This window comes from Onychomys torridus, chromosome X, assembly GCF_903995425.1.
Source record: "Onychomys torridus chromosome X, mOncTor1.1, whole genome shotgun sequence".
NCBI lineage: Eukaryota > Metazoa > Chordata > Mammalia > Rodentia > Cricetidae > Onychomys > Onychomys torridus.
In genome coordinates, this window is record NC_050466.1 from 12,994,671 (window position 1) to 13,013,406 (window position 18,736).

Here is an 18,736-nt window from a genome sequence, read left to right on the forward strand (position 1 = left end):
ATACTACTCTTTACATTGATTTCTCTGCCATCTCAAGTCCTTCATGGGCATTCTGCATACTTCGTTCTCTATCTCTTTCATTATAGCTGATTCTCTGGACATTTTAGTCTCTTTACCACCACTGCTCCTGGATTCCCTTGTATCTGACATCCTTGTCCATCAATACCAGCTTCTGAAACTATGGTCCATGCCTGTAAGCCCAGCACTCTGAAAGTGAATCAAAGTTCAAGGCCAGCCTGGGCTACATGAGACCAAAAAATTAGAACAGCCAGTTACCCCACTAATCCTGGTTGTATCTTAGATCACTACCATGCATACTATTTTACTGCTGTGTGTGTATACCATTACAAAACCAGACTGATAGGGAACAGGGCTCAGCAAGCCAGCATTAAGTCACTATTGGGCCCCCTGTACCTAGCAGACCCAAGAGATAGTGCCTCTTGTGCTGGAACTATTTGCCATTCAATTACTCAACCATTTGTTTAGTACTGACTGTGCCGGGCACTATTATAGGTATTTGAGACATATTAGCAGATAAAACATCTCTGTCCTAAGGCTTATGAAAATTCAATAATAAACACAACTAACCATAAGTTAACGTTGAAGGGCTGGAGAGATACTCCAGCAGTTAATAGCACTGGCTGCTCTTCTAGAGGACCTGGGTTTGGCCTCCAGCACCAGCATACCTGCTCACAACTATTACTAAGGTTCTAGGGGATCCAAATGCCCTCTTTTGGTCTAGACACCAGTCATACACATGGTACACAGACATACCTGCAGGCAAAACACCCATACACAAATCATTTTAAAAAAGCTAATCTAAAGGGGCTGGAGAGATAGCTCAGAGGTTAAGAACACCAACTGCTCTTCCAAAGGTTCTGAGTTCAATTCCCAGCAACCACATGGTGGCTCAAAACCACTTGTAACGAGATCTGGCGCCCTCTTCTGGCCTGCAGGGACACATGCAGACAGAATACTGTATACATAATAAATAAATAAATTGATAGATAGATAGATAACATCAGTCTTTGCCAGGTGGCAGCGGCGCACGCCTTTAATCCCAGCACTCGGGAGGCAGAGGCAGGTAGATCTCTGTGAGTTCGAGGCCAACCTGGTCTCCAAAGCGAGTTCCAGGAAAGGTGCAAAAGCTACACAGAGAAACCCTGTCTCAAAAAACAAACAAACAAAAAAAAAACAAAAGCTAATCTAACATGGGCTAGGCCTGTAGCTATTGCTTGCCTATCATGCACCAGACTGAGTTCAATCTCCAGTTCTGCATAAAGCTGGTGTGGTAGATTATAAAACCTATAATCTCAGTACTGGGGAGATAGTTGGAAGAGAATCAAGGGTTTGGGCCAGCCTGGCCTATGTGAAGTCTTGTTTCAAACCAAGCTGGGTTGGTAAGATGGCTCAGCAGGTAACCTCCAAGCCTTTAAAAACCAATCCATTTATTTAATTGGAGGGGGGCATGACATAGTGCACATGTGGAGGTCTCTCCATCGTGGGTCCCGGGAATGGAACTCAAGCAATTAAGCTAGCCATCCTCTCAGCTTTATAATGTTTCTTCTTTTGAGACAGGATTTCTATGTAGCCCTGGCTGTCCTAGAACTAGATATGTAGCCTCAAACTCTCAGAGATCCACCTGCCTCTGCCTCTCAAAAGTGCTGGGATTAAAGGGATGCACCACCATGCCTGGCCTATAAATCTTTGAAAGTTTTTTTTAATGTGTCCCAGGTATGTATGTGTTTTATTAGAGTATGCCATGTGGATGCTTGAAGAGGCTAAAAAGGCATCCCCACTATGCAACATGATGGACTGAGGTCCTTCTTAGTTTCATATTTTTGTTTGTTTGTTTGTTTTGAGGCAGGGTTTCTTTGTGTAGCCTTGACTGTCCTAGAACTAACTCTGTAGACCAGGCTGGCCTTGAATTTAAAGAGATCCACCTGCCTCTGCCTCCCCAAGTGCCATCACCATCTGGCTAGTTTCGTATTGTTTAAAATGATAAGCATAGGGAATCACACTCTGATGAGAAAAGCAAGGGGAAAATGTAAAATGAGACATTTGTGTACAGTGGTGTTTATTCACTTTATGTAATTATGTATTTTGCGAGAATGACATCCCCTGGAGCTGGAGATACAGGTAGTTGGGAACCACTTGATACTGGTGTTGGGAACCAAACTCTGGTCTTCTGGATGAGCAGCAAGTGCTTGTAACCACTGAGCCATTTCTCCAGCCCCAGTCCCATTAATTTATATTTTAATTGTTTAAAAGTTGATCAGGGGTTGGGGATTTAGCTCAGTGGTAGAGCACTTGCCTAGCAAGAGCAAGGCCCTGGGTTCGATCCTCAGCTCAAAAAAAAAAAAAAAGTTGATCAATGAGCTGGGCATTGTGGTGCAAATGGGCTGGAGAAGTTGTCAGAGTGCAAAGAAAACCAAGTGTGGTGGCATATGTGGAGGCAGGAAGAATCTAGACTTCAGGTCATTCTTGAGTACATAGTGAATTCAAGTCCAGCTTGAGCTACAAAAGATCCTGTCTGAAAACAAAACAACAAAGTGTTTACCAAGACTGTGTATTAGCTCAGCAGTGAAGCACATACAATGTTGGGAATGGACTTTAGTACTGCAAGTAAATAAACATCTAAAAATTAAAAACCACACTTTCAAAAGCCATACAGCCAAGTGGGGATCTGGAATAATGGGATTGCAACAGGATGAAATGAATGTGGATGTGGGGCAAATTCATTGCAAGCAAATGGACAGCAAGTTAAGTATGAAGCCCCAGAGGCTCAACTGTGCCTGCTATATTCAAGAACAACTAGAATTGAACAATTCTGTTGTGAGAGGAAGGGTAGGAGATTGTCAGTTAAGTGACAGACCTGATGATGTCTATCCTAGCAATGAGAACTTTAACGGCTGAGGAAGTCCTTGCCAATAATGAACCTTGCTTGAAAATCCTAACTGGGAAGGGAGGGCGGAGGGAAGGTAGGGAGAAGCAAGGAAGTTCCTGCGTCCAGTGTAAAGAAGTCTCATAAGGTCTGCAGAAATGTTTGGGATATCATTTTCTAAGGAGAGGAATGAGAGGTTAAGTATGTGCCAATGTTGGCGGTGTAACAGAATCTAGTAAGTAAATAAGACTGTGTGGCAGGCTGGGTGGTTGTGGTGCACGCCTTTAATCCCAGCACTCAGGAGGCAGAGCCAGGCGGACCTCTGTGAGTTCGAGGCCAGCCTGGTCTACAGAGCGAGATCCAGGACAGGCACCAAAACTACACAGAGAAACTCTGTCTCAAAAAAACAAAACAAAACAAACAAACAAACAAAAAAGACTGTGGCGGGCAAGAACGAGTAATTGAAAGGTGTCAAAAAAATACAATTAGGGGAGCATGTAAGCGAATGTTAGGATGAGGAAGCAAGAAGCTTCAACCAAGCCAAAGTTCCAAACATGCCCCTCTTAAAGGTCTGCCTTTCCTCTCAGCCTAGGTTCCACCACACTAAGAAACTACAGAAGAACCTGGGAATGGTTAAGGGAGGGACCCAACTGATTGAGTGCTCTTTGGACCAATTATATTATGGGATATTCAGAGAACTTCTGAGAGGCGCTCAGAACAAAAAGGCGAGCCCGAGAACCAATAAAAACCCTGCAGAGGAGGCAAGCGAGGGGAAAGTGAGATCACGCCTCTTCAGCTTTGCCACGCCCTTCATTCTTGCTCGGCCTCACCACAGGGAGCAAGTCCGATTGGCTGAGCGACAAATTTTAAAGGGCGGGGCTACTACGTTTCACAGTGGGAAACGAGGTAGAGGTGGAGGGAGGGTTACAGGGCGGGGCTAGATTGTCCTATCTAAGGTGGGAAAGGCCAATGATAATCCAGGACACCTCGCCTAGAAAGTCATCTCGAGCCTTTAAATTATTGTTTCCCGAGGCACCACAAAGGACTAGAACTGCTTGGCTCACCTGTTCTTTTCCTCCTTGCAAAAGTCTCGTTTGCCACCATGGGGATGTACCAAATGAGACTGTAGGGGAAGCATAGGTGACTAGTACTCCAGGCTACTGGCTGCTGTTCACCTCGATGCTATTAAAATTCTGGCAAGATCAAGACTGACTACTAACCCACCTCTACATCCCCCTGGCGCCGTTCCGGGGCCAACGCCACATTCCCCGGTGGGCACGCAATGGCCGCACCTCCTCCCGCTGCAGACAGGTCTTTTGGTACACTCAGCCCGAGGTGAGTCTCCTCCTTCCTCCTTTCCAGCGCGTGCGTGCGCATGCGCGAAGCGCGGCGCGCGCGGCTGTTGGGCCGCTGGCTGTGGGGGCCCTGGGATCCGCTGCTTCTCCGCGAGCAGTCCGCTTTGAGTCGCGAGCCGCCGTGAACACCCAGATTCCAGCGGGCGCTTGCGAGCACGGGGGCATCGCCCGCAGCAGCCAAGCTCATGGCCGGCTGAGCGGGACGCCGCCTCCGCCTCAGCCGCCGCCGCCGCCGCCGCCTCTTCCTCCTCAGCCGGCGGCGGCCCGGGCCCAGCAGCCATGGCCGAAGACTACTGGGACGGTCGCCTGCGGCGAACTGGAGGAAAAGGAGGTTGCGCGGCCTCATTCCAGGCCGCCGCCCCAGGCGCCGCCGCGCCGGCCCCGCGGCTCTGAGGTTACTCGCGCGCCTCCTCCGGTGAGCGTGTCCTCGATACTTAGGGTGGGAGCTGCTCTTCCTAGAGAACCAACCCGGTCCTAGGCGGTGCTAGGACCAGAGTTAGGGGGTTCTGGGCTGCTTGGCTGTCAGGTGCCCCCTCCCCCTCGAGTTTCCCAGAATGCACCGGGGGGGGGGTTATTTGGGGCCTCCTGACCTTGGCCCCGCCCTGGGCCCCTGTCCTGGGAGCTGAGGATGGAAAATGCTGTGGATGCTAAAGGGGAGAGGGGTGATAAAAGGACTAGAGTTATGGGAATGGATTGATAAAGTAGTGGTGAAAGATTCGAGGTTGCTTAGGGGGTAGTAAAAAGCCTTACGACTGTGTAAGAGTTCAGGCCCAGTGAGTGCTTGTGGAAGTGGGTTGCAGGGCCATGAGGGACACGAGGATGTATAGCGGGGGAGGGGGCAGTCCAAAAACATGCTAATGGAGGTTAGGGCTGCAGAGAAGCCCAGTGTAAGTGGAGAAATGGTGGTAGAAGTACCAGAAGGTGGCCAATAGAATCAGGGTTCTGAGGCCCAGTATGTGATGATGAAGGTCAGGATAATGTTAATATTGTGTTTGTCCCCGGGGTTAGGGGTGGCATCTTTTCTGGAATCCGGGTGTGTTCGTGGTGGTAGTTGATAGACTCAAATATTGAGTGTGTGCTGATGACGGAGGGTCATGGTGGAAAGGGTATATAGATGTTGTAATAAAGATCTAGGTAATGTGGAACCCAGTATATGCCATTGCAGGCAGAACTGTTGAAGGACCTGAGGGTGTGTGTAATAGGGCGGGGTGGTGGAAGGCAGGCCTGTACTATTGGGGACCGGAAGTGTGCATGCATGTGTATGGGAGAGTGCCAGTATATGAAATATATGGTGCTCAGCACACCAAGGCTCAAAGTGAAATGTGAAGACAGAATGTAAATTTCCAGAAAGTGTGGGGTAGTACTATATATGAAGTTCTAGAGCAGTGGTTATCAACCTGTAGGTCACTATACCTCTGGGGGTCACATATTAGATAGCCTGCATATCAGATATTTGCATTATGAGCCACAACAGTAGCAAAATTATAGCTATGAAGTAGCAACAAAAATAATTTGAGGTTGGGGGTCACAACATGAAGAACTCTATTAAAGGGTCACAGCATTAGGGAGGTTGAGAATCTGCTCTAGAGGCTGCTACTGTGGGTTTAGAACTGCACAGACACTTAAATATATATGCTATTGGGGGATGAAAGCATAAAATAAAATATGCTGATGTACATCAGAACACTGAATACTGTGTTCTTCCTGTTCATGGGCCACTGAAGTGTGTTGAATCAGGGAGTGCTACAGGGGCAGGTTTGGGGGGATGGGAATCTAGTGTGTAGTGGAAGGAATAGAGCTATGAAGGAAATCACTTGTGAACCAAGGGGTTAATAGTAGTGGGGTAGGGGTTGAAGCAGAGGGGATAGGAATAGGTGATGTTGTAAAGTGTGCCAAAGTGATTTGGAGCCATGAAGAACTCAAGTGTATGTTAATGGGGGTCAGGGTTAAATCGAGGAGCTATAAATGAGTGTCAGTCTGATATAGAATAGTATGTTTGTCCCTGGAGAATAGTAGGGCTAAGTAAGGATTCAAGATGTGCTAGTGAGGGTCAAGATAGAGTGAAGATTCAGTTTGTGCTGAGGGAAAGGACAGTGTAGTGGAAGTACAGGACAGAATGTATGTAAAGGTAAGGGCTAGAGAGATGGTTCAGCTCTTAAGAGCATATACTGCTTTTCCAGACTACCTGAGTTCACATCCCAGCGTGCACATGGTGCTCACAACTGTGAAGGGGCCTGGGTGTAAAAAAAAAAAAACAAACTGGTCAGGGATTGTACAAGGTTCACTATATACTAATGTGACTCAGAGCAGTGTGAAGGTCCACAGAATGCTGATTTGGGTCAGCTGTAGAGCACCTTGAGTGCATGTTAATGAGGATCAGAATCCAGACGGGACACTATGCTACTGGGGCAGTGCTACAGAGAGGCTAAGAAGCATCAAGGCTAGGAAGGGGCTCAGAATATGGTGGCGACAGGAGTTGCTTAAAGAGGGCAAATACATACAGAGTTTTGAGTGCTGAAGGGAATTAGAGGTAAAAAGAGAAATTATGAATGTTAATGGGAGTTAGGTGTAGTGAGGACATGCCTTTAATACCATAATACCTCGGGAGGCAGAGGCAGGCGGATCTCTGAGTTCGAGGCCAGCCTTGTCTACAGAGTGAGTTACAGGACAGGCTCCAAAGCTACACAGAGAAACCATGTCCAAAAAAAGAAAAGATGTAGTGAGAGCCTTCTTGAGGGTCTAGTGTGTGCTTAATAGAGGTCAGGGTAGAATAGAATGTGTTAGCGTATTAGAGTATGACAACTGTATGTTCAATGGTCAGAATTAGTGTGAGTGCCCTGGTATGAGAGTAGCCTGGGGATGGGTCAGTGTGTCTTTTTGTGGGGGAAGTGCCAAAAAGGACACATACCATATAGTTGTGGAATTCTATCTCCCAATTCTTGCTCCTTCACTTATTCTGAAGTCTATAAGCTCAGAAACTGAAATTATGGTATTTAAGTTTTGCTGCTCATAAATGCTTAAGTGTATCTGATTCTAAGGGTCTGTCCCCCTCAAAGTGTTGTATAACTGTATTTTTAAAATCCCCCAAAAGATGAGTTCTGGAAAATGTCCAGTCATTGGGGGTTCCAGTTTGAGGTCATAAATTAATTCATAGTTCCCTTCCCATCCCTCATTTTCTTAGCTCTTTCCCTTATTCCTGTCACAACATACAAAATAACTGAGTATGAATGTCATGGGGACAAAAGGAAGTCTGAGAGCTGGCTACTTTCTAGGCCTTAGATCCAGTGTTCAGCCTCCAAGGTCAGAGTTTTATGGTATTCTGGGTTCTTTGTGGGTGGATCTTACCCTTATCTATCTGAGGTTTCTTCTGCTAGGCTGACTCTGCCTCCCTTCTAGAGGTAGCAGGCAGAAGTGGGAGTAGGAACTGCTGGAGTAAGCACTTTGTTTCAAGGTGACAGATGAACCATTTCTCTTCTTGAATCCATCCCTGGCCTTATCCTCAACCTCCTATCTAGCTCTACTTCCCTTGGGCCCTGGGCCATCTCAAGACCTGCTGTGAGTACAGATGGTTCCTGAGCCAGGTCTTTCTCCTCCTTACTGGCCCAGAGCCGAGGAATAAGCAGAAGAATGCCGACCTAAACCTTTTGGTACCCCCCATCCCCTCCAGCAGCCCATCTAGATCATCTTCCTGTCAATTCTAGCATCCCTGGATGTCTTCTTTGGGGTAGTCTGTGTCTGGGACTCACCTCAATAAAGGTTGGTCCTAGACTCTCAGCCCCTTGATTCACTGCTTCTGTATGTACTTTTTGAGCTTCTACTCAGTGTCAGTCACTATTCCAGGTTCTTAGGCCATAGCTATGGCCTCAACATACAGAAATTACCCTGGTGGAGCACATCTTCTAGTTACAGCGGTGAAAAGACAAACAGTTAAAAAAAATGGTGGTATTTCTGATGTGGTAGTGAGAACTAGGGGACACATTGGCAAGGTGTGGGAGCTCAAGACTGAGACTTTAAATGAGGTAACTCATGGAAGCCTCATGAAAAATGTGATGTTTGAACAATGGGCTGGAGAGGATGGGGAGTGAAATATTTTACAGTCTTCAAAACAACCAGTGTACAGATCATGAGGTATAAACTGTTGGGTGTGGTGCAGAACAGCAACTAGGAATGATCAAGGAAGAGGTAAGGCCAGAGAAGTAATGGGGTGAATGAAGTATATAAGACATATGGGGGGTGAATGAAGTATGTAAGACATAATAGGTTTATTTGGGATGATAAGGAAGATGTGGTATATACTCTAAGGAGAAAAGAAATATGACCTAGCTTTGTAAAAACCTGGATTTGGACCCTGTGTTCTAACCCTATCGAACCTTTCTAGCAGCTCTGAGGATAGCTGCTGTGTGTTGAGACAACCCCCCCCCCCCAACTGCATCCAGTGGTTGGGCCTTTGCAGTCCTCCCCCCATTGGGATAGAGAAGTGGGGTGACCCATTAGTCACCATGACAGTGGTTGCTGGGGGAAGTGAGAGGGTCCTTGTGGGCCACAGGGAGCATTCTGCCTGGCAGTTGGGGGCAATGTGGGGCTGGTGCCATCGAAACATGCCATTCTATGGGCGCACCCAGGACCTTGTCACTAGTCCTTTGGTTTTAACTGAACCCCTTGTCCCAACTGTGGTTGCGTCTGTCACTACTGCTGCACCTGAGGATAGCTGCTGTGGAGTCCTGTGCTCCCACAGTGAGACTATTGCCCTAGAGACCAACAATCTACTGAGTGGACCCTTGTCCTCAGCCAGCCACCCAAGTCTTAGTACCCAGGTAGACTACTTAGGGATGGACTAACAATAAAGTATCTGTAGTGGTTGAGTGGGCACTGACATGTTCTAGGTTGTTGTGGTCTTTCAGGGACCCATGATCAAGCAGATACTAATGTGGTCCCCATTTCTGTTCATGTCCCTTGTTCAGGTTGCCATGGATCGGATGAAGAAGATCAAACGGCAGCTGTCAATGACACTCCGAGGGGGCCGAGGCATAGACAAGACCAATGGTGCCCCTGAGCAGATAGGTCTGGATGAGAGTGGTGGTGGTGGTGGCAGTGACCTTGGAGAGGCCCCTACCCGTATTGCCCCTGGGGAGCTTCGCTCTGGACGGGGCCCACTCAGCTCTGCACCAGGTGAGTCCACTTTGACCATTCTCTCTCCCTGCTCCAGCTTCCAGATACTACCTCCCAGTACATTCCTTAGACTCTTGTTTTCCTTCCTTTTTTCATTTTCTCCCCCTTCCCTGTCATCCATTTCTAACACTTTCTGTACCTCCTTCCTTGACTTTATATCCAGGCCCCAGGTGGGAGGAATGGTACCTTGCCTGTTGCAGCTGCCCTAAGGCTCTCTGCCTTTTTCCTGCACTCTGTGGTGGCCCTCTGTCTCATTGGGTCTGCTTTCTTGGGGCACTACCCTTCTGACCCATGGACAGCTACCATCTCAGTTCATCTCTGATGGAATATACTCTACTAGATGACCATACCCCTTCCATATCTGTCCTGGGCCCACCTGTATTTCCTAGTCAGCTCTAGGGGCGATGTATGCACATGGATATGATGAAGGAATGTATTGTTTTGGGGGCAGGAGGGAGTGTTCTTGATTCAAATGGCCTGGCATTTCCCTCTCCCCACCACCAGAAATTGTGCACGAGGACATGAAGATGGGGTCTGATGGGGAGAGTGACCAGGCTTCAGCCACATCCTCAGATGAGGTGCAGTCTCCAGTGAGAGTACGCATGCGCAACCACCCACCACGGAAGATCTCCACTGAGGTATTTGATTCCTGTCCCACTGATGGGAAAGTTGGAGAATGGGGTTGTGTTTGGGGAGGTGGAGCTTATGATCATGCTTCTCTTTTATCTTGGCTGCTAGGACATCAACAAACGCCTGTCACTACCAGCTGACATCCGGCTGCCCGAGGGCTACCTTGAAAAGCTGACCCTCAATAGCCCCATCTTTGACAAGCCTCTTAGCCGGCGCCTCCGCCGTGTTAGTCTGGTAAGCATCTTTTTGTCTACCACCTATCCCACTCTCCCAGTGCCCTGCTCCAGCCTGCTTCAGCGTACCTCCTTTACCCCACAGTCTGAGATTGGCTTTGGAAAACTGGAGACCTACATCAAGCTGGACAAGCTGGGTGAGGTGAGACAATCAAAAGGACGATGGTGAGGATGAGGGTCAGTATGAACTCCATGCAACCTCGTTGCACCTCTGCTGTTGTACTTCCTCACACTCCAGGGTACCTATGCCACTGTCTACAAAGGCAAAAGCAAGCTCACAGACAACCTTGTGGCACTCAAGGAGATCAGACTGGAACATGAAGAAGGGGCACCCTGCACTGCTATCCGGGAAGGTACAGACCCCATCCTTAGACTTTCTTGACTCCATGACACACACACATACTCTATAGTGAGTGAGGATTCTAAGACGGGTTTTTCGGACCTTCTCTCCTTTGCAACATTGTGGCCTTCATGAGAGTGCCCACCATCTATATACCCAGGTAATAGTCAAGGTAATTAGGGATCTAAATGGATCAAGGAAGGTGAATTAATTACAAATTATGGTGTTTGCTTTCATTCTTCAAGCACTCCCTAAAGTGTTCAGAAAATCACTTGGAATAGATTTGAATTACACAAAAAATGAGTATAAATTCCAGCCTGTGTGCTTAGGTTTGTACAAGACCCCTTCCCAGAAAGCAAAAGTATACTGTGAAAATATAGTGTCACATGAAGTTGGGACTGGAGTCCCACACTCTTGCTTGGTACTCTTGCCTTACCTTCTACATGTGGACCATTGAGACACACTGACTTCTTAGCATATTGTAAATCAGAGCTAGGTGCTCTGAGGCAATCCCTTAAACTGCACAGGGAAAGAAGGAAACCTCTAAACTCATATCTGTCTGGTCCTTACCTTTATTTTGAGGATGGGGCTCTCACTGTTGCTCTATTCTGTTCCATGCTTTCTACAGTGTCCCTGCTCAAGGACCTCAAGCATGCCAACATCGTCACACTACATGACATTATCCACACAGAGAAGTCCCTCACCCTTGTCTTTGAATACTTGGTAAGGTTGGATAGCAGTAGGCCCCAGGGAGGTGGGAAAATGGCCAGGAGCTATAGTATGTGACTCTTGTTCCTGTACTACCTCTTTTGTCCTCAGGACAAGGACCTGAAGCAGTACCTGGATGACTGTGGGAACGTCATCAACATGCACAATGTGAAAGTGGGTGTGGGACAGAAAGCAGGATTAGGAGGGCCCCCACTCACCCACTCACTGTACAAATCTCCCAGGAACAGTCTTCCTGTATGAAGTTTTTACTGGGAGCTCTTGGAGGGCATTGGGAACCTGTCATCTTTTCTGTGATAAGACATTGGGCTCATTGTCTGTTTGGGAGGGAGCAGTGCCTGCCTGCTGCCAAGTAATGGGCTAGTGAATATCTTTTGACTTCTGCCTGCCATTCCTGGGTCTGCAGCTGTTCCTGTTCCAGTTGCTCCGTGGCCTGGCCTACTGCCACAGGCAGAAGGTGCTACACCGAGACCTCAAGCCCCAGAACCTACTCATCAACGAGAGGGGAGAGCTCAAACTGGCAGACTTCGGTACCATCAGCCTCCCCTTTCTTCCCACTGACTCTGACTCCTCAGCCTTAATCTCCAAGCAACTCACTTCCCTATGACCACCCAGCCTCATTCCCCTTCAGCCTCTCCAGAGTTTGATTATGTCAGGCATTCTTAGTCCTAGTTGTACTCTATTCCAAGCTTTGCCCACAGCCTCCTCATTCCAGCTGCTCCTTTTTTTTCTTTCTTTTCTTTTTCTTTTTTTTTTTTTAATGCCTCCCAGGCCTGGCACGTGCCAAGTCAATCCCTACTAAAACATACTCCAATGAAGTGGTGACATTGTGGTACCGGCCCCCTGATATCCTTCTCGGATCCACAGACTACTCTACCCAAATTGACATGTGGTGAGGAGAGGTGGGAGTGTGGAAGGGAGTGACTCCCCAGCCAACTTCCCCTACTCATGGTGCCTTTCCTGCCCAGGGGTGTGGGCTGCATCTTCTATGAGATGGCCACAGGCCGGCCCCTCTTCCCGGGCTCCACAGTGGAAGAACAGCTGCACTTCATCTTCCGCATTTTGGGTGAGGAGGTTTGTGCCTAAGGAGCTGTGGGGACATGCAGGAAAGACCTGAGATGTTTGGCGTAACTTGCTTGTCTTCTATACTAGGAACCCCAACTGAGGAGACATGGCCAGGCATCCTATCCAATGAAGAGTTTAGAACATACAACTACCCCAAGTACAGAGCTGAGGCCCTTCTGAGCCATGCACCCCGGTGAGGCTGATGGGTAGGTGGGCATTAGGGGCCAGAATGTCTGAACTCAATGTAAAGTGCATCTCCTTATCTTTGTGTTAGACTTGATAGCGATGGAGCTGACCTCCTCAACAAGCTGCTACAGGTGAGACCATCTTTGGAGGCCAGCCTTAACAGGGATGGGGTTCCAGGTGTAGGAAATGGGACCTTCCCCAAGGGCAGGCTCTGAGGAGGGCAGGTTAAGAGACCTATGTTGAAAGTAACAATATACCAATACAGTCTCTTCCGTCCAACGCAGTTTGAGGGTCGCAATCGGATTTCTGCTGAGGATGCCATGAAACATCCATTCTTCCTCAGCCTGGGGGAGCGGATCCACAAACTTCCTGACAGTGAGTGTAGTTGGGGAATGAATGGGTGGCTCAGGTTGGGACTGTGGAGAGCAGAACCACTGGGATGTAGGGTGCTGGTTTGTGCCATCACTAAGGAGGGAACATCCTCATGCACGTATGACAGGTTGTATCTATTAGGAAGAAATTTTGTTTTAGTCTTGGATTCCTTTCAGTTTTTATGAAAATTCTCATATAGTACATACAGATGTAATATCCAAAAAAGTGTACACCACAGTTTTTGCAAACTAAGCACCCATATAACTTTCAGACAGTCCAAAACCGATGGGAGAGGTTCCCCTAAAGCTTCCTTATACTGTATTTGGCATTCCAGGCCCCTTCCTGTAATAATAGAGCTAGCTGGGGGATTCTTTTGAGACAAGGTTGTACTAGGTAGCCCTGGCTTGTGGTGTGGTGTTTTGAGACAAATATTCATGTGAATCAGATAGACCTTAGGCTTGCTATGTAGCTTACGATGACCTTGAACTCGGCTTGCCACCACCTGCCAAGTGCTGAAATTAGTAGGTGCATGTTACCACACCTGGCTTTCTATAAAGATTTTTAAAAACCTCATTTTGGCTGGGCAGTGGTGACACACGACTTTAATCCCAGCACTTGGGAGGCAGAGCCAGGCGGATCTCTGTGAGTTCAAGGCCAGCCTGGTCTACCAAGCGAGATCCAGGAAAGGCGCAAAGCTACACAGAGAAACCCTGTCTCGAAAAACCAAACCAAACCAACCAAACAAAAAACCTCATTTTGGTGTGTTACTATTTTTATTTGGGGGGACTCTCTTATCCTGTTCACTATTGTTGTCTAGGCTAGCCTGGAACTTATTTCAATCCTCCTGTCTCAGACTCTTAGTAACTGAGATTACAGGCATGAGCCACTATGCCTGGTTAAAAAAATCTCAGCACACAGAAGACAGGAATGTGGATTTCTGTCAATTCAAGGCCAGCCAGGTCTACATAATGAGTTCCAGCAGAGCCAGGGTTATAAAGACCATGTCTCAAAAATAAAACAAAAGTTCATTACAGAAAAAAAAAAATTGTTGACCTTTTATATTACCCATTGACTTAATAATTAAATCCCAAACTACCACCTTGCTTACAGATTTGTAGGTAGTATTTATATTACCTGATAAATTTAATACTATCTCATACAGTGTTCCAGTAGTAGTCCATGTCCCATCTTTAGTTACAGGCAGTTTGATAGAAGATAGTCAAGCTTCTCAAAGATGGGGCAACTTGTTCTAATTCACTCAGTGAGGCCATGTGAGTTTTGTTCTGGGTAGACCCCACAGGTCATCCCCCACTTACATGTCTCTTTATCCACAGCTACTTCCATATTTGCACTAAAGGAGGTACAGCTACAAAAGGAGGCCAATATTCGGTCTTCTATGCCTGACTCAGGTACGTGTGGCCCTCCCCTCCTCTTGCTCTACCCACCTATCTGCTTATCCACTAACAGCCATTCACTCTGTTTTCCCCTGCAGGCAGGCCAGCTTTCCGTGTGGTGGATACGGAGTTCTAAGCCAAGTTCTAAGCTACAGACCAAGGCCCCAGCAGGCAGCAGCTGGAGGGATGCCACACCCCTCACAGGGCAGCCCCCATCTGCAGTCCTCCCTGCTTGTTGCCTGCCTACCTGCCTGAGCCACACTTTGCTACCAACTTGCCCCCTGCCACCTGCCTAAACACCCAACAACTGGCCTGGCCTGACAAGTCAACCATTGGCCTGTCTGCTGGGTGCTAACAAAGCTCTCACCACTACTTTGCTTGATGTGTCTCTGTCTTGGTAGTTGCCGGCGGACAGAATGGCCATGTCAGTCTCCCACACTAAGGCTAGGCCTTCCCCTCTTCATCATGCTCTCCCCCAGGACCACTAACTACCCCATGGCCAGCCAGAGGTTTGGAGCTTGCCCAGGCCAGGGCCTTTGATTGACTGAGTAAAAGGTGGTGATGCCTTGGGTCTGAGGCATCCTCTGCCTGATTTCCAACCTGTCCCACCTGCCTTTGTATGGGCCTTCTTTTTTGTTAGTTTCTTTTATTGTTTTTTTTATTATTATTATTTTTAATGAGGTTCTCACTTTTTAATGCAATATCTCTGTATACAGACTGGCTGGGTCCTACTCCCTGAGTGTTGGCCCTCCTACAGTATTTTGTGCAATGAAGTCCCACTCCCAGCCTTTCAGAGGCAGGGACCCAGACCCTATTCAGATCCTGACCATCACTAGACCCTGGGATTGGCTATGGGAAAGCATGCCTCAGCCACCTTCCTCCCCATCTAGTGTCCCCAGCTATAGGGGGACCTGAGAACTACTAGAGACTGGGAGATGGACATTTGGGGGCCTATTTTTTCCCCTCCTTCAGTCCTGTAGTCGGGGCCTCCTTCCTTCTCAGGGTCTCCCCAACCCAGCTCTGCCTAGCCCTCATGCCCTGTCCCACTTGGTGCTGTTGAGTAGGAGCTCTGCCAGGAATTGACCAGCTTTGTGAGGAGCCATGTATAGTATGTATATGTGCACAAGCAGGTGACATGTGGGAGCTTGTGCCCAGCTGTTATATCCCAACCCATGGGAGGGTAAGGCAGGGCAAGGACAGTCTCCTGGATGGTTTGCTCCCCTTCCTCCACCCTAAGCCTTGGGACCCTTAAATGGGGTGGGAGGGCAAGGGAGGGTGCCCTTCTAGTGGGGTTTGGGGGGATTGGGTTCCTGAATGCACCATAATCGCTGTATGAAATATTAAAAAAAAAGTCTAAAGTGAAAAGTCTGATTGTAAATCATCATAAAGGCAAGGGGGCTTAAGCTAGGATGATTACTGGGACATTGGTGAGTCCATACCTGGTCCCATCAACTAAAATCATTAGGAAGGAGTTGCCTGGAAGTGTGGTGGAACTATGGGGAAACAAAACTTTTGACCGAATTGCACATAGACTGGTGGAATGAGTTGAAGCAGTAGGGCTTGCTATTATGCAAGCTTAAAAGCCTGAATGCAGCTCCCCAGCACTCATGATTAAAAAGCTAGGTGTAGCCAGGCAGTGGTGGTGCATGCCTTTAATCTCAGTACTTGGGAGGCAGGGTCAGGTGGATCTCAGTGAGTTTGAAGCCAGCCTTGTCTACAAAGCAAGTTCCAGGACAGCCAGGACTGACACAGAGAAACCCTGTCTCAGAAAAAAAAATGGGTGTAGTGGGCACTTGTAATCTCAATACTGGGGAGTAGAGACAGCAGAATCCCTGGAGCTTGCTGGCCAGCCAATCTAAAGAACTGGTGAACTCCAGGTGGCAAATCCTGTCTGTCTCACAAAATAAAGTGGAGAGGAATTGAGAATGACACCCTTTGTTGATTTCTGGCTTCCACATCTTTGTACACACAGCACACAAACAGTAGCACAGCCAAGACTTAGCTTCAAGTGAGAATAGGGCCTTAATTTCCTCTGTCCATAAATACTTCCATCCCACCATTTTGGGAAGAGCCAAGAAGAGACTTATAAGCAAAAGGGGTGGGTAGGCCCAGGCAGCCCTTATTAAGCCTAAGTGGCTGTTTATGGAAGCACAGCAATGGTGACCTAATGAACCTCTTAATCACTGTCCTTGTAAGCACTTACAAATCTCAGTTTGAAACTACAATGTGCCACAATGGCTGTCCAGTCCCAGAGTTGAAAAAGTACAGTCCAGTGGTAAGTAGTGCACACCTTTAAATCCATCACTCTTGGAAGGCAGAGGCAGGCAGATCTCTAAGTTCAAGGTCAGCTTAGCTACACAGGGAAACCCTGGCTCAAAAAAAAAGACATATTCCCAATTCTGTCAGTTTTGTAATGGATAGGATATCCACAAATTCCTCATCAGACTTCCTGTGCCCATTCCTAGGTATGGGAAGAGATTGGCCCCTGGAAGGTAAAGAAACCAGCTCCAGGGATGGGGAGGAACAGATTGCAGAGAGGCAATGAAAGGAGTCACATTCAGATGGGTTTAAAGATCAGCTATCTACTTATGCTAAACTCCATTTTAATACTTACGTTCTTTGGGGGTGGGGAGCAAGTTTAAGGAGTTCATTCTTTTCCCTTCAGGGCTCATGAAAAGAAGTGACTTCATGTGTATCAGGTTGGATTAGAGGATAGAATCATACTAACAGACACCCCACCACCCCTATCAAACTCCCTACAGAAGCTAACTGAAACTAAGGTAAATTAGATCTTGTGAGAGTGAGGAGGGTTGAACTGTGCAAGGAGACATGTGCACATGGGTTTATGTAGGTATGGAAAGGCAAGTTTGGTCTTGCCTGTGTGTACTATTTGTAAATAATGAAGGCAATCACTAAACCAGCCCCAAAGTCGTGATCTTGGGGAGTTTGTGGGTTGTTGGCAGGTGAGGATGGCCAATAGAAAAGTAGGTGAAGTGGTACAGAGAAGGTCATCACCAACCTGTAGGGCTGAGAGCCCTAATAGAAAATGGTAAACAGCCTAGCAGGAAGGTTCTCCACCTTCACACTAGAGGACATCTGGTAATGTCTTGGAGGTTCACAGCTTTTGTTGTCTTGAGGCTTGCCACCACTTCTAGAAATAGAGGTCAGGGCACAGGTTAATATCCTACAGTGTTTTCCAGAACAAAGAAATTAAAATAGTGCTGAAGTTAAAAGTCTGGCCTAGAGCCTGGCACACCTGTAACCCTGTACTCCTAGCATTTGAAAGGCTAAGGCAGGAGGATCACCATGAGTTCAAGGCCAACCTAAGCTTCATATTCAGAATTGAGACCCTTTAGCAGAACAACACCAAAAGGAACCCTGGCATGTTCAATGGTTCTCAAATTTTGGCTTCAGATTCCTTTATATAAAGATTGAGGACACCCAAAGAATTTTTGCTTATTCCAAAGTACCCTCTGGGTAATTCCATTGTATATGCATGACTATGAGAGTGAAGATACTGCAGAAATAGTGTTGACTTAGTGAAACCCCCAAGAGGGTTTCTTGAGCTGATAGTCTGTGACCCACAGTTTGAGGATCTGCCTGGTGTTTAAGGTCACAGCTCTGCAACTAGGTCTGCACTGCCACAGCACATCCTAGCCGGGGACAAATTATTTGACATTTCTGGCTCTCGGCTTCCCCCATTGTTAATCATGGGCCAAAAAATACAATACCTGCCACCTGCAGCATTTATTTAAGTCCCAACAAGTCACTTAAATTGGGCAGACTGGCTATTTGTTATGCCTCCTAAACACACATGGTTTAGAGCTGACTTCAGATTTGTCTGGTGAGTAACTCTAGTTCAGGAAGCTGAGTGTTGAAGTGCATGCCTGTAATCTACACTTCGGAGGCTGAGGCAGTTGGATCAAGGCAAATCAAATGCTAGCCTGGGCTTCATAGAGTTGGGGACAATTCTGGGGAAAGAAAGATCAAACACACACACACACACACACACACACACACACACACACACACACACACACATACCCTAGTTCAGGAAGGCAAGCCTGTGAGAGTCTCAGGAGGTGGTAAACTTTTTGTATTTTATTTAAAAAAAAAAATAGAGCGGGCAGTGGTGGCACAGGCCTTTGATCTCAGCATTCCAGAGGCAGGAGGATCTCTGAGGCCACCCTGGTCTAGAGAGCAAGTTCCAGGACAGCCAGGGATACACAGAGAAACCCTATCTTGAAAAAACAAAACCACCACCACCAACAAAAAAACCATTTTACTTTATGTGTATGAATGTTTTTCCTATGTGCATGTATCTACACCGTTTGCATTCCTGCTGATCCCCTGGAAATGGTGTTTGGGTGCTTGTGAGCCAC

At 47.4% G+C, this 18,736-nt stretch overlaps 1 protein-coding gene across 3 annotated transcripts; it reads left to right on the forward strand.

The window, feature by feature from the left end:
* Positions 1 to 4,121: 4,121 nt before the first annotated feature.
* Cdk16 (cyclin dependent kinase 16) lies at positions 4,122 to 15,714 on the forward strand. Of its 3 annotated transcripts, none has more exons than XM_036175034.1 (16): positions 4,122 to 4,219; positions 9,201 to 9,408; positions 9,913 to 10,046; positions 10,147 to 10,272; positions 10,357 to 10,413; positions 10,510 to 10,624; positions 11,240 to 11,334; positions 11,431 to 11,493; positions 11,744 to 11,867; positions 12,109 to 12,229; positions 12,306 to 12,403; positions 12,490 to 12,595; positions 12,677 to 12,719; positions 12,873 to 12,963; positions 14,295 to 14,369; positions 14,453 to 14,726. In XM_036175034.1, the coding sequence occupies exons 2-16, from the start codon at positions 9,207 to 9,209 to the stop codon at positions 14,488 to 14,490; spliced, it is 1,488 nt and encodes a 495-aa protein (XP_036030927.1). In that variant the 5' UTR covers positions 4,122 to 4,219; positions 9,201 to 9,206; the 3' UTR covers positions 14,491 to 14,726. The 3 variants fall into 3 exon arrangements, with proteins under 3 accessions (XP_036030927.1, XP_036030926.1, XP_036030925.1); XM_036175033.1 differs by lacking the exon at positions 4,122 to 4,219 and adding an exon at positions 4,237 to 4,654 and having other exon boundaries at positions 14,453 to 15,714; XM_036175032.1 differs by lacking the exon at positions 4,122 to 4,219 and adding an exon at positions 4,599 to 4,654 and having other exon boundaries at positions 12,686 to 12,719.
* The last annotated feature ends 3,022 nt before the right edge of the window (positions 15,715 to 18,736 follow it).